General features: G+C 36.4%; 2 protein-coding genes across 2 annotated transcripts; one reads left to right on the top strand and one right to left on the bottom strand.

Moving 5' to 3' along the window:
• Positions 1-2,145: 2,145 nt before the first annotated feature.
• Positions 2,146-3,940, bottom strand: LOC120154422. The gene is made up of 5 exons (XM_039166180.1): positions 3,638-3,940; positions 3,418-3,529; positions 3,168-3,232; positions 2,512-3,084; positions 2,146-2,374 (listed from the first exon to the last, which is right to left on the bottom strand). The coding sequence occupies exons 1-5, from the start codon at positions 3,839-3,841 to the stop codon at positions 2,252-2,254; spliced, it is 1,077 nt and encodes a 358-aa protein (XP_039022111.1). The 5' UTR covers positions 3,842-3,940; the 3' UTR covers positions 2,146-2,251.
• Positions 3,941-7,963: 4,023 nt separating this feature from the next.
• Positions 7,964-8,845, top strand: LOC120154423 (WEB family protein At1g75720-like). The gene is made up of 2 exons (XM_039166181.1): positions 7,964-8,164; positions 8,422-8,845. Exons 1-2 carry the CDS (start codon positions 8,021-8,023, stop codon positions 8,827-8,829), a joined length of 552 nt encoding a protein of 183 aa, XP_039022112.1. The 5' UTR covers positions 7,964-8,020; the 3' UTR covers positions 8,830-8,845.
• The last annotated feature ends 8,701 nt before the right edge of the window (positions 8,846-17,546 follow it).

The following is a 17,546-nucleotide window of genomic DNA, read 5'->3' as shown; positions in this document are numbered from 1 at the left end:
CCTAATCTCACTCACGATACATTACAGAATGAGCTATTAATTGATGAACTCTATGTAACATTTCATGGCAGTGAGACCAATCAAATGTTTACTGGTGCAAATATAAAGGTGAATGCCATGACAAGTTGTAATTTTACAATATTACTTGCTCCATGTTGGCAGCCAACATCTTACAAGGATCATCTGAACGAGAGGGGAATTGGTAGTGTTGGAAAATATACACGGTATAGTGCAAATACCATGTTAAGTGGGTTGGTGGCAGATAAGAAAATTATGTTTACTCATATAATGAAATATGAGGGTGTATTACGTTGGACTATTATGGATTAAAGGATATACTCTATGGAGGAAGAATATTCTAGTGGCTATGAATGATCAACTCTCTTTAGTTGGTATAGAGAAATTATTGACAGAACAATCATTCTCATCAATGTGGTTAATGCTAAAACTTCTGAGGTTACTGATGCAGATTATAACAGTCGTTTGTTATTTGGGTACACATCGGTTCGATCAGATTCAGTTGTTGGAGAACATAGATTGTCTGAACCAATTAAATCTTTTTTCCTTAAACTTCAAATAGTAGAGATGTTTGCTCTTATCGGAAAGGAAAGAGAAGGTGATGTACTAAATGTTGTTGAAGTGATTCCAAAAGTTGAAACCCAACAAGTGGTTTGGGGCTAATATAAGAAAGATGTGGGGTATAAGGTTGGGTCTATTGAGGTTGGTCACAATGGAAACTTGGTGAACTACAAAGCTTTGAAAGATTATTGTTCCAGTTTCAATAATAGTCAGAATTTAATCTTTTGGAGTGCTCTAATCTTACAGCTGCCAATCCACGACCCATGCCTAGCTATTGGATTTCTACCTCTTCATTCTGATGGTCTTTAAGTTGGGCAACTTGTTACCTTGAAACAGAGAAATAAGAGGCCAAAAGATATAAGGAAGAGCAAAGTTTCACAAAACAATGATGAGGTATTGTATGAAGTGAATGTGAATTATGATAAACCACCTACTCTGCTATGGTATTCAGAATTCACAGTGCATAAGGTCCCAAATATGTTGCAGAAAAGAATTAAACAAAATGCTGATAAAAATCGAAGTGAACGGCAGTTTCAAATTAGAGAATAAGTATACCTAAGATTGCAACCTTACTGGCAGAATTTACTTGTACGATGGATGAACTTGAACTCAAATCATGATACTTGGGAAGCTCATACTATTCTCAGACCTCGGTTTCCAAGTTTCGATCCTTGGGGACAAGGATCTACTCGTGGAGGGGGTAATGTCATGCACGAGAGAGAAGGCAGAAAAGAAGAAGTTAGACTCAAAGAAAGGTATTTGAGAATTACTAAGGAAGGGTTAGGGATTGTGAGTAAATCAATTGGGAAAATTGGGGATTAGAAGATAGGGAGAGTGCACGTGGGAAACAAGTGATTATTAAAACAATAGATACAAAAGGGAAGTCCATTACCTATGGAGCAAGACCTGACCTGCAATCCTCCAGCCCAAAGGAAATAGATAACACCATACAAGACTGTTAGAATTTGTTATAACCAGGACAAACAGCTGGCAGAACTGTTGGATTCAGTACTGCTGAGGCATTTTCCTTACGCTTGAAATGAATGAATCTCAGTTTTCTTGAAATCCCTTTCTTCTCTTGTTTGATCTCCATTTCCTCTATTTTCTTCGATTACTCTTCTTCTCTCGCAGGGTCATAACAACCTCCAGTATAATTTACCCTTTCTTTTATTTCTCTCTTTCGCATTTAAACAACAAATTATATAGTAAGAATAAAATTTGTTTTCTCCATATATGTTTGCAGCCTTACAGGGAATGAGTTCAAAAGGAACATGAGTTATGTTTTTCTCTAGATGAAGAATTGAAGTTGAAGGTGTGTGTGAGAGTTCCTGGTTAATTTATAAAGTTTGGTACTTTGGTTATGGCTTATTAGTAGTTCAAACTCCTTGTCATATACAAAAGCCATGTTGATGGCATGGATGAGGTCAAGTTTTATTCTTTCTAACAAAATATTCACTTTTCAGTTGCAAAATCATCATAATATTATTAGATGAACGAATCATCATTATATTTAGACATACAAACACGATTCTTTCTGTTCATAAAAATACACAAACCACTTGATCCAGGGAATGTAACTAATACACATCGGTTAAACTGCCAAGATTACAGCTTAATAAACTAAAAATACATAGAAGTACAAGCTCCGAAGCCAAGAAAATGGCGCAGGTCATCATCTTGTGTTGGGACAGGAGGCTTTCAATCTGGGAACTTTGAATGTAGAAGTGAACAATTTTGGAGTTTCAGAAAGGGGTATAGCATCATCATCTTTTTTTCTCTTCGAGCTTCTGCTTCCCTAAAAACAACCATAAGAATTCAACATATGGTCAGACAAAGGAACTTTCACACAAACCAAAGTATTCGTAGATGCTATTTGACATCATAGTAGCCTTCACGTTCTTTTTGGCAAAATAGATTGATAAGCAAATGTACCTTTTCATTGTCCTTATGATCAGGGACATTAGGGGCGGTGTTTTCTTTCTGCAGAACAATGTTGCATCTATCCCTGCTGCCATTCTTACCCCCGAGAACGGAAGTTCTTCCACCTGCTGCGCAACGTTTTATTACAGGTGTACAAGAAGCACTTGTGGACTTCCTAGACGTTTCGGCCTCCCTAGAAATTTTAGCAACTTCTTGGAATCTAGTTGCACCAGCCTCCTTCCGAGACAATTCAGCTTTTAACCGCTCAATTATTTCATCCTTTTCAGCATTAGATGAACTCAGCTCCTCCATATAGGAAATCAGTGTCTCAATTCTCTTGTTAGACTTTTCAAGTTCAAACTGCTTGTTATTTAATTTATTCTTGTACTGACTTTCCAGAACATTAAGCTGATTCCACGCAAAGTTGTTCTTGGCCATGAGTGCAATGGCTTGAGAACTCTTTTCTGAAACACGAGTTTTGTCAATAAGCTTTAGGCTTCTTCCAGCATCTTCCAATGTCTTGAAAGTAACAGACTTCGAACCACTATGCTTGCCTCCCGCCGTTCCTTTTCTGGTTTGAATATCCTGAATATAATGAGATGACTAAAAGTTTAGAAATTTGTACAATGTATGAAATTATGAAAAAGAGAGAAATCAAGGTAACATACTTTTGAAGTTTTACTGAGGATGTTAAACCCGACTCTGAAATCAATCAATTCATCTTCTGTTTCCTCTGTAATAAGCCAATTGAGAAAATCTAAACATCAGACCAAATCAATATTACAAAAAAAATCTGATCAGTTCACTCTTCAAAACATGAATTCAACCCAACACAAAATTTCACATACAAATTGCACGGCCACCATTCATCACGGTAATCACTATATATATATATATATATAAAGGAAAAACACATACCTAATTTCATTTTGCAAAGAAAAGCTTCTCTGTGCTTCAGTCCTATCAACATATCGGCTTTTGTAGCCTCAAGCACACGAGCCATCTCTTCCGATTGCAACTCACTTTTCATCTAAACATAAAAAATATAACCAAAACCCCATATATTACACCTCAAATTAAGTGAAGAAAAAAAATACTCGCCCAAAAAAAGTCAGAACCCTAAATTGAGAAGTCATACCTGAGAAATGTGATCTTCATAAAGGCGAACATCAGAGACCCACCGTTCATATTGCATCTTAATCCGATCTTCGAGAATAATTCTTTCTTTAGCCAATGTTTCAAGCTGTTGTTGCTGGGTTTTAAGCATCTTAACTAAACCCTCAAAGACTTCATTCCACTTTTGACGCTCTGATGAGTGTTGAGACCGCGTTTTCGCTCCCATTTGTGGCCTTCTTGATAGTTGAATTACGATGACAGGAAGAAGAGATCTTTTTTTTTTCCTTTTGATCTGAAATTGAGAGAAAATTCAAATCGTTGCAATTTGAAAAAGGGAGTTCAACGGTCTGATTTTGGCGTATTATAAAGGGAATTGATAGGGTTGATGATATGACGTACAAATACCGTTTCGCTTTTTGGGCTGTCATTTGGGTTCTTTAACCCAAAGCTTGGGCTTATATGAATATACAATGTCTGCATAAAACAAATTTCATATAAAAAAACTCTTTTAAATATTGTCAATACGCAACAAATATAATTAATATTTAATAATTTTATTATCACTTTATTTATTCAAAATATATAGTATGATATCCTTCCGCATGAGAAAAAAACTAGTATATATGTTGTAACACCTCAAATTCCAGGCTAGTAATTTCAGGTTTACTCGAGAGGCTAGTGGACCTCGTAGATTTCATAATTTAAGTTGTTGGGCTTAATTAGGTTGGAATTAGGCCTAATTATCCATAAAGGATATTTTTGAATAGTAAGAAGATGAGGAAGGATTAAATGTGCAATTTCACCTTTTTAAAAAGATGAAAGATTTTTATCGCTTTCATTTGATTTCTCTCTTCATTTCTTTATTCCTTCTCATTTACCTTCTTCTGTTTTCCTCTCCAAGTTCCGTAGCACAAAGCTAAATAAAAAGTGGGGGTTTTCATCCAAATCACAAAGGAAATGAGTGAGGTTAAGCAAGGAGTTTTATTTCGGGATTTAAACATCAATGTAGTGTATTTCTAATCCTTTGGAGCATTAAGGTTTTCATAAGCATGATGATTGTTAAGATTTTTGTATTTGAGCATTTAGGGTTCATACTTGATTCATGTCATAGATGACGAATTTGTTGTAAAACATGTGTTTTTATGACACTTTAAGACCTTAAGTAACTTCTTAAAGCTTTAGCACATGATTAGGAACCAAACTAAGACATTTGAGATTATTTTTGGGTGTTTCCTGAGCTTAAATAAGATATTTCTGGGTTCGAGTATCAATATTGGATGAACATTATTGATACTGGATGAATTGAGACAAAAATTAAGGATTTCAAGTAGATAGGATCGATACTGCAAGGGAGAGTATCGATATTGACCCTACAATATTGATGCTCATGGTATAGAGTATCGATATTGGGTCACATTTTCAGCAATTGAAGCCATTTTTTATACTGATACTTATAGGGGTATCGATACTTGACCATAGGGTATCGATACTGCAAGTGAAGTATTGATAATACTCATTTTGGATTATTAGATTTGACCTCCTTAAGGTTCGTAAGAGCTAAAGATGATCCTTGATGGTAGAACTTAGTCCTTGAGGGACGCAAATGTCCAAGGGGATCTAAAAATACTCGTAGGAGTGGGTTACAACCGAAGTAACCATAGTATGTGGAATACGTCCAAGTATATTCAGTCGAGCACGTATCAAGTATTTAAGAAAGAATGATCGTTGTAGAGGATGTACCAACAAGAGGTATGACGAATTAATCAGATTATAAAATAATGAGATTGTATACGACATGAATGTTAGGGAATGGTGAACATACAATTGTCCCTTCAATTCGAGGGTGAATTGAGGGAAGTCATAGTAAGATCGATTAGAGTGTCACTACCCAGTAATGAACCCAAGTCAGATATCGGGCTAGCTAGTGTTACAAACAATGAACAAAAAGCATAGAAATCATTATAAAATCACGAAACGCATTGAGACTTCTCTAGAGACATAAATGACTAAAATGCCTTAAGTAACAAATGATCAAAATATAGCAACTTGATAAACCAACAGAAGTAATAGACTAATAAACTTTCACATAATGTGTTAAATGAGAAAACGAGCAAGATGACAGCTAGTGAGGGGTTGACCTTACTTTAGTTTGTCCAATTACACTGGTGTGTAATTAGGTTACCTTAGTTGCCCTAGTGGGGCATTGTTATTGCGCGAGGCACTTCAGGGGCTAACTAGGGCACATGGCCCGAACACTCATAAGGAGTGGGTTAGCGATGTTAGTGTTGTATTACCTTTGGTCCCTTAGATATGCATATATAGTTGCATCAATCCAGTACAACCCAGAAATTACATTTTGAGCCCGAAAATTCTTACTTTGACCTCAAATTCTACTTATTACCCCTCCTTATGCCTTAAAACTTATCTATACATGTATCAACCTTCTTATAACACTATAAAACTTTACCATCTCCCATAATCCACCATAATTCTTGAATCAAAGAATTTCATTAAAGTTTCCATGTGTTCTAAATTCAATTCTATCACCTTTAACTTCTTAATTAACCCATTAACAAGTCAAATCCATCTTTAAAACTTCAAAACCCTCTTTATATCAAGAATTCATTTCTCAACCCTTAATCAAATTTCCTTTCTAATTCTCTCCTTTTGGTGTTTCAAACTTATATAAGCTTTCCTTAAGCTTATATAACACTCATGAAATAAAACCCAACTTAAACATTCAAGAATTAATCATAAAATTAAAACTCACCTTTGAGGTTTGAGCTTGAACCCACGAGAAGAAGAAATGAAGAAAGAAAAGAAGAGTTCTATATCACTCTTCATATTCCACGTGTTTCATTCTTAATAAGGAAAAGAAAATATCTTTTTAAACTAATTACCATAATGCCCTTTACTTATTCCATAATTATGATTTAATCCAATATTGAAATAGTCCTATTTAAATTCTTGAAGTTATCAAATTCCTTAAATTGATCCTCAAATTCCAAAAATTCTCCTTTTAGTCACTTACCCGAATTTTGGGATGTTACATCAGTGTTTTGATGTTTTCCATTTGTAGGTTAGTACTTTATGCCATTCATGAAGCACCGTCATAGTATGACTTCCAGTATCTCCTTTAGAATATTGTACTGTAACTTTAGAGGGAATATGTATTCATAGGACCCTTATTATTGCATTCAGATTTATAAATCAGAGTTTTATTATTTTGGTTTTAAATTATGTCACAGAGCTTTTAGTTTTTATTTTTGTTTCATCTTAGTACACTACCGTTAAAAGCTTTAGTTTTTGTTTCATTTTAGTACGTCATTCAAAATTTAACGTTAAGTTTTGAAAAGATCAAAACATTAGGTACTAAAACAAACTAAAATTGATAGTTTAGGTACTAAACACATTAAGATTTTAACGGCGGGATACTAAAATAAAATGAAAACTAAACGTTAGGTATATTTTTAAAAAAAATTAAAGTTTGGGTACTAAAATAGTTCAAAACTAATAGTTTATATACTAAATGTGTAGTTTATCCTTTAATTAAACTTATACCAAATGAAAGTTTAAGGTTTTCAACCCTTATTTTCCTTTTTCATTATGTCGCCGTTAGTTTTTTTTATCTTTGAGATCGATAATGGCACCGATTTTAGTATTAATCATTGACGATTGATATTTATTATTATTTTTATTTTATTATATTGTATCTTTGTTTTTCTTATTTTTTATTTTTTAATAATTATATCTTTACGACACATTTTCCCTGCTTTTTGGTATATTTCGGTCGTTTGGTTGTTATTTTTGTTTATCTATTCTCATAGTTAGATTTTATATTGCCACGAGTAATCAAGATGACACTTATTTGTTATCATGTTGATTTTCCTTACTTTGGACCCTTGGATTGAATATCGATAAGGATTGCGTTAGTGGATAGTTTTCTCATGTCGCTCGATTTAATTTGATGTATATCGGTGGTCTGTAACTTGATCACTTTTATGATTGTCGATGCTGTCAGATCTGTTCGTATCTATCTTTTATTCGAGTTTATTTAATTATGTTTTTTTAACATTTTCTCTGGTCCTTATGTTGAATATTATAGAAAAACATTTTATTATTCTTTGGTCGATGGTTGTGAATATAAACTTATAAAATTAGGCATTGACGTACGATGAAGCAATGTAAGGAGGGGCCTGGAACTGAAGTAGCGAAATATAATGGGAGTACTTTGATCTGTTGGGAATAGTTAAAGAGTCCCTCTATTACTCCAGACAAAACAGGCGAAGCCCATATAATATTAACACATTCCACTGAAGTGGACGCCAAACAACCTACCTCCCTTCCCTTCCCAAATATCTTTACTTATTTCCATCTTCATTTCTCTACCAATATCATCAACAGCATGCACTGTGAAGGGGGACTTGTGATGATGGATAGGGCTGAAATCGATACCACTGCACCATTCAACTCAGTTAAAGAAGCCGTCGCCTTGTTCGGTCACTCAATTTTAGCTGCTCAACTTCATTCCACCAACCTCAAGGACCAGGTAATTACCTCTTCATTTCTCTTCAGCTTTTTTTTAAAGTAAAATAGTAATATAATATAATAATAAGTTGGTTACTTTAGCATCTTTTTTTAAGGAATAAATCTCTTACTCTCGATGAAGATACCTCCATTAAAGCTTTAGAAATGGGGGATTATTCATCAAGCAAGCAAGCATCTATTTTGTCTTCAGTTTCATGAAGATATTCATCAACTGGATGGATCTGGAATTGTTAGTTTACTGTGTTTATTTTGTGACAGATACATGGTGAAAAGGGTCCTTCCAGGCTTGTAACTGTTACAGCTGAGTTGGAAGAGACAAAATATAAGCTTGAAAAGGCTAGGGAAGAGAGTATGCTAATGGCGAATTGCCTGTGTGCTCCTAAAGATGAGCTTGAAAGAAAAAAGAGGGAACCGGAGGAAATCAAAGAACGAGAAATCGATAAACTAATGATGGAATTCGAGATGGAAGATGTCAAGATTGCCCCAGGCTCAGCTAGATATGAAGAACAAGGAACCGAGTTTCAAAAGAAGACATACGTGACATTCGCAAAGCAACCTTGTTTCACTCGAGTTGTGCAAAAACTCGAGAGACACCCTTCACTAGTAAAAAGGAAGAGGAAGCCATTGATTCCATTGATCGGAGGGCTATTTTCCAAGAAAAAATGAAACCAATAATTTCGTATCCGAGAATTTACTCGTTCTTCGTCCAGTTTAAGGTCAAGTAATAAAGTTGAGATAGATCACTTCATTTTCTTGAAAATTTTGGACAAATTATACCTCTTTGATTCATCTCATTGAGCTTGGATTGGAAGCCTCAAGAAACCTGATGGGAATCAAATTAAATGAACAAAAAAACCTTTTTTCATGTGAAGATATTCACAATGTACAAACAAAGAACAAACACCAAATCCAAGCTTTCCAATGTCTCTTTCCATGGTATAGATTCGTAACCCACGAAGGAAATGACTGATCGAATTCTTTCAACAAAAAAAAGCTGCCATGCATTAATAAAAATAAACTTCCAATAAAAAAAGACGAGGAAATATGTGTTGTGGAATTCGGGTTAATTTTCACCAATAATAACAAATTCACCTTGAAAACTATTATCTAGGTGACTAGTGTGAAAACGATTGCACTAAAAATCACCCCAAGGTAGATTCCCAAGAAAGAGGAGGGGTCACAATGGTCTCTCTTAAAATCTACTTTCCTTAGACAGAACTACCAAGACAAGTAATTTTAATAGGACAATAATTAACAACAACTATACCCGACAATACCTATTAAATAGACATAAAGAGAACACCAAAATTTAACGAGGTTAGCCCAAAATTATGCCTGCCTCCTCGAACACTACTAAAATAATATTTCACTAATAGAGGAAATATTACAAAGAGAGAAAGAGTACAAATAGCTTTTAATAGTGAACAAGGCTTATATTTGTGGGATGCTAAAATAAGGAGGATGAGGGCTCTATTTATAACAAAAGAATTTTCCCTCCTCCTTATACACAACCAATGTGGGATTTTGCCAAAAAAACAACAAATCTCCACCTTGGCAAATTCCACACACATCTCTAAAAAATACAATCTTCAGTAGTGTCTGCAAATTCATCTTTCAATTTGTAACAATATTGACCAAGTCTAAACAATGTTTAAACTTGACCGCAATTACCACTTTTGTCAACATATCAGCATGATTCTCAGTGGTTCGAATCTTCTAGATTATGACTCCACCTTCTTCTAGAATCTCTCGTACAAAGTGATATCGAACATCGATGTACTTCGTCCTTGCATGGTAAACTTGATTCTTTGCTAAATGAATAGCACTCTGACTGTCACAATGCACTTTGATGTGCTTCTGTTCCATTCTCAATTCACCAAGCAACCCATGTAGCCAAATTGCCTCCTTCACAGCCTCTGTAACTGACATATACTCTGCCTCTATAGTAGACAAAGCCACTGTTGACTGTAAGGTGGACTTCCAACTGACTGGTGCCTTTGCAAATGTAAACACACAACCAGTAGTTGATCGACGCTTGTCCAAATCACCTGCATAGTCTGAATCACAATACCCAACTACACACTGACCATCATGTTTGTCCTGCTGAAAGACCAAACCAACATCTACGGTGTTCAGAATATACCGCAGAATCCACTTCACAGCTTGCCAATGCTCCTTTCCAGGATCATGCATATACCTGCTCACAACCCCAACTGCCTGTGAAATATCGGATCTTGTACATACCATTGCATACATCAAGCTACCAACAGCACTTGCATACGAAACCTTTGGCATGTATTCCCGTTCTGCATCATCCTTAGGTGACATGGATGCACTGAGCTTGAAATGAGGAGCAAGAGGTATACTAACTGGTTTTGACTTCTCATTCATGCCAAAACGTTTTAGTACCTTCCTCAGATATTCTTTTTGAGACAAACAAAGTCTCCCCAATTTCTTATCCCTTGATATCTCCATGCCTAAAATCTTCTTCGCTTCACCAAGATCCTTCATCTCCAAATCCTTGTTCAATTAAGTCTTTAGTTTCGCAATTTCTGTTTGACTCCTGGAAGCTATCAACATATCATCAACATAAAGAAGAAGATATATATAGGATCCGTCTTGTAGCTTGCGTAAATACACACAATGATTATATTTGCTTTTTGTGTACTTCTGCCCTATCATAAACTTGTCAAATCGCTTGTACCACTGCCTTGGAGATTGCTTTAATCCGTACAACGATTTTTCTAATTTGCACACCATCTCTTCTTTTTCAGCAACTTTGAATCCAACTGGCTGAGTCATGTAGATTTCCTTATCCAAGTCTCCATGTAAAAATGTAGTTTTTACATCTATCTGAACTAGTTCCAAATCCAAATGTGCTACCAAAGCCAACAAAATTCTGATGGAGGAATGTTTTACAACTGGATAAAATACTTCATTATAATCAACTCCCTCCATTTGAGCGTAGCCTTTAGCCACCAATCTTACTTTATAGCGGATGTTATTCTTGTCAGGAAATCCATCTTTCTTTGCATATACCCACTTGGACCCAATTGCCTTCTTTCCCTTCGAAAGACTAGCTAGTTTCCACGTCTGATTCTTTTGAAGGGATTGCATTTCTTCATTCATGGCGATCCTCCACTTTTTATGTTCTGAACTTTGGACTGTTTCATTAAAAGTGGCAGGAACGTCATTAATTGCAATTGGTAATGCAAAAGAGACCATATCAGTATAACAAGCAGGTTGTCTAATGGTCCTCTTTCCCTTTCTAAGTGCAATTGATTCATGTTGCTGTGGAGGTTCTTGGGTCTAAACCTCTTCTTCATCTGACTCTTCTTCTACCATAGGAGAGTCAACATCAGTTTCTTTACTAACTGGGTCAATTATGCTTCCTTCAAACTCCACCTGTTTTGGAGTTCCATATATCTGCTCCAATTTTTCTGAAGTCACCTTTCTCAACATGGTAGATTCATCAAATGTAACATCCCTGCTGAAGATTATTTTCTTTGATTCTGGATACCAAAGACGATAGCCTTTCACACTAGAGGTGATCCCCATAAAGATCGCCTTCTTTGCTCTTGGATCCAGCTTTGACTCCTTAACATGGTAGTATGCAGTGGAACCAAACACATGTAAAGAATCATAATCTGTAGCAGGTTCTCTAAACCATTTCTCTAATGGTGTTTAACCACCAATAGCAGTCGATGGTAAGCGGTTGACAAGGTGACAAGCATAGACCAAAGCCTCAGCACAAAATTCTTTGCCTAACCCAGAATTAGACAACATACACTGAACCTTCTCCATAAATGTCTGGTTCATACGCTCTGCTACCCCATTCTGTTGTGGTGTAGATCTGACAGTGAAATGCCTGACAATACCTTCTTCTTCACAGGCTTTCAGAAATTGATCATTTTTGTACTCTTCACCATTGTCTGTACGGAGACGTTTGATTTTTCTGCCTGTTTGAGTCTCCACCATCTTTTTCCATTTAAGGAAAAAATCCTAGCACCTCATCCTTTGTCTTCATTGTATACACCCAAACTCTCTGGGAAAAATCATCAACAAAGGTTACATAATAATGTGTTCCTCCCAATGAAGTTGTCTTGGAAGGCCTCCATACATCTGAATGAACATAATCCAAAATACCTTTAGTATCATGGATTGTTGTTCTAAATTTCAACCTCGTCTTCTTCCCTTTGAGGCAATGCTCACAAAAAGCTAATTTACAAGTCCGAGCACCCTTCAATAATCCTTGATCTATCAGCAATTTCAAGGATTTTTCACCAACATGCCCCAAGCGCATATGCCAACACTCATGGTCAAGGACTTTGTCCCAACATGACTACCCAGAAAGTTGTTCTTTCCGGATTCCCTTCATATATGCACCAGTGCCCTCACTTCTAAACCTTTTGACTCTAAGGTTCCCACAGAGATGAGATTTCTCATTAAATCTGGTACATAATGGACACCTGTTAAGGTTCTGATTGATTAATCCTGATTCCTCAAGCGAATTGAACCAATCCCAAGTGTTTCAAGAGGGGAATTATTTGTTGTGTAGACAATTCCACCTTTTAGTTCTTTAAAATCAAAGAATCATTCTCTATTGGGGGTCATATGGTGGCTACAAGTTGAATCTGACAGCCATGAACTGGAACAACTGGTTGATGGCGTAGCAGCGAATGCGAAATCTGAATCTGTATCATCATACTCGACCGCATTTGATTCTGAGACAGCCTTTCCCCTTTCAGGTTTGCCTTTATTCTTTAGTCTGAGACATTATTTCTTCTAGTGCCCTTTTTCTCGACAAAAGGCACATTCAACTTTGCTCAATTTGGACTTTGACTTCGATCACCCTCTCCTTCCTTTATTTTGACTCTTCGAACGGCCTCTAACAACAAGAGCTTCTGCTTCGACACTTGTATTTTCTTGTTTGTATTTCTTTCTCAATTCATAACTATACAAGGCAGCAGTTACTTCACTGAGAGACACATCAACCTTCCCATGAAGTAGAGTAGTTTCAAGATACTCAAACTCATCAGGAAATGATCCCATCAACATCAAAGCCAGATTTTCGTCTTCAAAAGTCTTGTCCATATTCATCAGACCAGTCACTAGCTGATTAAAGCTTGTATTGTTATCATTCATAGTGGTACCTGGTACATAGTTGAAACAGAACAATCTATTTTTCATGTAGAGCTTGTTCTAACCGTTTTCTTCAAAATTTTCTCCTCCAGTGCCTTCCACAATTTACTTGCAGAAGTTTCCTTAGAAAATGCATACTTCTGCTCTCTAGAAAGACACGATCGAATAGTACCACATGCCAATCTATTGATCATCTTCCATTTTTTTCTCCTCAACATCATCTAGTTTCTCTCCTTCAATAGCAATGTCTAGACCCTGCTGAAATAGGACATCTAGAACCTCACTTTGCCACATACTGAAATGACCGGTACTATCAAAGCTAACATTTGTCACAACATTTCTTGCGGATGTTTTTGTGTCGTCTGCCATTTCTGCTACAAATTCTATTTATAGCTGTCAATGCGGAATGTCAATTACCCTAAGAAAATTTTTTCTGATGTGGAATATCAGCCTAAGCTGCAACCACAGAGCATACTAAAATAAACCAAGAGTTCCGATACCAATTGTTGTGGAATTCGGGTTAATTTCCACCAATAATAACATATTCACCTTGAAAACTATTATCTATGTGACTAGTGTGAAAACGATTGTACTAAAAATCACCCCAAGGTAGATTTCCAAGAAAGAGGAGGGGTCACAATGGTCCCTCTTAAAATCCACTTTCCTTAGACAGAACTACCAAGGCAAGTAATTTTAATAGGACAATAATTAATAGCAACTATACCCGACAATAGCTATTAAATAGACATAAAGAAAACACCAAAATTTAATGAGGTTAGACCAAAATTATGCCTACCTCCTCGAACACTACTAAAAATAATATTTCACTAATAGAGGAAATATTACAAAGAGAGAAAGAGTAAAAATAGCCTTTAATAGTGAAGAAGGCTTATATTTGTGGGATGCTAAACTATGGAGGATGAGGGATTTATTTATAACAAAAGAATTTTCCCTCCTCCTTATACACAACCAATGTGGGATTTTGCCAAAAAACAATAAATCTACACCTTGGCAAATTCCACACACATCTCTCAAAAATCCAATCTTCAGTAGTGTCTGCAAATTCATCTTTCAATTTGTAACAATATTAACCAAGTCTAAACAATGTTTAAACTTGACCGCAGTTACCACTTTTGTCAACATATCAGCAGGATTCTTAATGGTCTGAATCTTCTGGATTATGACTCCACCTTCTTCTAGAATATATCGTACAAAGTGATATCGAACATCGATGTGCATCGTCCTTGCATGGTAAACCTGGTTCTTTGCTAAATGAATAGCACTCTGACTGTCACAATGCACTTTGATGTGCTTCTGTTCCATTCCCAATTCACCAAGCAACCCATGTAGCCAAATTGCCTCCTTCACAGCCTCTGTAACTGCCATATACTTTGCCTCTGTAGTAAACAAATCCACTGTTGACTGTAAGGTGGACTTCCAACTGACTGGTGCCTTTGCAAATATAAACACATAACCAGTAGTTGATCGACGCTTGTCCAAATCACCTGCATAGTCTGAATCACAATACCCAACTACACATTGACCATCTTGTTTGTCCTACTGAAAGACCAAACCAACATCTACGGTGTTCAGAATATACATCATAATCTATTTCATAACTTGCCAATGCTCATTTCCAGGATCATGCATATACATGCTCACAACCCCAACTGCCTGTGAAATATCGGGTATTGTACACACCATTGCATACATCAAGCTACCAACAACACTTGCATACGGAACTTTTGACATGTATTTCCGTTCTGCATCATCCTTAGGTGACATGGATGCACCGAGCTTGAAATGAGGAGCAAGAGGTGTACTAACTGGTTTTGACTTCTCATTCATGCCAAAACATTTTAGTACCTTCCTCAGATATTCTTTCTGAGACAAAGTCTCCCCAATATCTTATCCCTTGATATCTCCATGCCTAAAATCCTCTTCGCTTCACTAAGATCCTTCATCTCAAACTCCCTGTTCAATTGAGTCTTTAGTTTCATAATTTTTGTCTGACTCCTGGAAGCTATCAGCATATCATCAACATAAAGAATAAGATATATATATGATCCATCTTGTAGCTTGCGTAAATACACACAATGATCATATTTGCTTCTTGTGTACTTCTGCCCTATCATAAACTTGTCAAATCGCTTGTACCACTGCCTTGGAGATTGCTTTAATCCGCACAACGATTTTTCTAATTTGCACACCATCTCTTCTTTTTCAGCAACTTTGAATCCATCTGGCTGAGTCATGTAGATTTCCTCATCCAAGTCTCAATGTAAAAATACAGTTTTTATATCCATCTGAACTAATTCCAAATCCAACTGTGCTACCAAAGCCAACAAAATTCTGATAGAGGAATGTTTTACAAATGGATAAAATAATTCGTTATAATCAACTCCCTCCATTTGAGCGTAGCCTTTAGCCACCAATCTTGCTTTGTAGCGAATGTTATTTTTGTCAGGAAATCCATCTTTCTTTGCATATACCCACTTGCACCCAATTGCCTTCTTTCCCTTCGGAAGACTAGCTAGTTTCCACGTCTGATTCTTTTGAAGGATTGCATTTCATCATTCATGGCGATCCTCCACTTTTTATGTTCTGAATTTTGGACTGCTTCATTAAAAGTGGCATGAACGCCATCAATTGCAATTGGTAATGTAAAAGAGACCATATCAGCATAACGAGCAGGTTGTCTAATGGTCCCCTTTCCCTTTCTAAGTGCAATTGATTCATGTTGATGTGGAGGTTCTTAGGTCTGAACCTCTTCTTCATCTGACTCTTCTTTTACCATAGGAGAGTCAACATCAGTTTCTTTACTAGTTGGGTCAATTCTGCTTCCTTCAAACTCCACCTGTTTGGGAGTTCCATCTATCTGCTCCAATTTTTCTGAAGTCACCTTTCTCAACATGGTAGATTCATCAAAGGTAACATCCCTGCTGAAGATTATTTTCTTTGTTTCTAGACACCAAAGACGATAGTCTTTCACACTGGAGGTGATCCCCATAAAGATCGTCTTCTTTGCTCTTGGATCCAGCTTTGACTCCTTAACATGGTAGTATGCAGTGGAACCAAACACATGTAAGGAATCATAATCTGTAGCAAGTTCTCCAAACCATTTCTCTAATGGTGTTTTACCACCAATAGCAGTCGATGGTAAGCGGTTGGCAAGGTGACAAGTATAGTCCAAAGCCTCAGCCCAAAATTTTTTGCTTAACCCAGCATTAGACAACATACACCGAACCTTCTCCACTAATGTTCGGTTCAAACGCTCTGCCACCGTTTGATTTTTCTGCATGTTTGAGTCTCCACCATCTTTTTCCATTTAAGGAAAAATACTAACACCTCATCCTTTGTCTTCATTATATACACTCAAACTCTCCGGGAAAAATCATCAACTAATGTGACATAATAGTGTGTTCCTCCCAATGAAGTTATCTTGGAAGGCCCCCACACATCTGAATGAACATAATCCAAAATACCTTTAGTATCATGGATTGTTGTTCCAAATTTCACCATCGTCTTCTTCCCTTTGATTCAATGCTCACAAAAAGCTAATTTGCAAGTCCGAGCACCCTTCAATAATCATTGATCTATCAACAATTTCAAGGATTCCCACACATCTGAATGAACATAATCCAAAATACCTTTAGTATCATGGATTGTTGTTCCAAATTTCACCATCGTCTTCTTCCCTTTGATTCAATGCTCACAAAAAGCTAATTTGCAAGTCCGAGCACCTTCAATAATCATGATCTATCACAATTTCAAGGATTTTTCACCAACATGCCCAAGCGCATGTCATAACCTGGTTGCTTCTGACTCTTGTTCATCAGTAGAAGCTGCCACTACTGTTGTCCTAACAATTGTACTACCCAGAAAGTAATACACATTTTTCCTTTTCCGGATTCCCTTCATTATCACCAGTGCACCAGAGATAATCCTCATAATCCCATCTTTTGCCCTTATTTCTAAACCTTTTGACTCCAAGGTTCCCAAAGAGATGAGATTTCTCATTAAATCTGGTACATAATGGACACTTGTTAAGGTTCTGATTGATTCATCTGATTCTCAAGCGAATTGAACCAATCCCAAGTGTTAAGAGGGGAATTATTGCTGTGTAGACAATTCCACCTTTTAGTTCTTTAAAATCAAAGAACCTTCTCTATTGGGGGTCATATGGTGGCTACAAGCTGAATCTAACAGCATGAACTGGAACAACTGGTTGATAGCGTAGC

This window comes from Hibiscus syriacus, unplaced genomic scaffold (assembly GCF_006381635.1).
Source record: "Hibiscus syriacus cultivar Baekdansim isolate YM2019G1 unplaced genomic scaffold, ASM638163v2 tig00111129_pilon, whole genome shotgun sequence".
In the NCBI taxonomy this organism is placed as follows: Eukaryota; Viridiplantae; Streptophyta; class Magnoliopsida; order Malvales; family Malvaceae; genus Hibiscus; species Hibiscus syriacus.
Note: the sequence above shows the minus strand (reverse complement) of the source record. Positions and strands in the feature narration are given on the sequence as shown.

Excerpts from the sequence above, each read along its gene's own strand:
- LOC120154422 (XM_039166180.1), bottom strand. The coding sequence starts at position 3,841 with ATGGGAGCGAAAACGCGGTCTCAACACTCATCAGAGCGTCAAAAGTGG. Across the intron at positions 3,530-3,637 it reads ATGAAGATCACATTTCTCAG|ATGAAAAGTGAGTTGCAATC; the intron begins GTATGACTTCTC and ends TTTTATGTTTAG. Across the intron at positions 3,233-3,417 it reads TCTTTGCAAAATGAAATTAG|AGGAAACAGAAGATGAATTG; the intron begins GTATGTGTTTTT and ends GGCTTATTACAG.
- LOC120154423 (XM_039166181.1), top strand. The coding sequence starts at position 8,021 with ATGCACTGTGAAGGGGGACTTGTGATGATGGATAGGGCTGAAATCGAT. Across the intron at positions 8,165-8,421 it reads CCACCAACCTCAAGGACCAG|ATACATGGTGAAAAGGGTCC; the intron begins GTAATTACCTCT and ends ATTTTGTGACAG.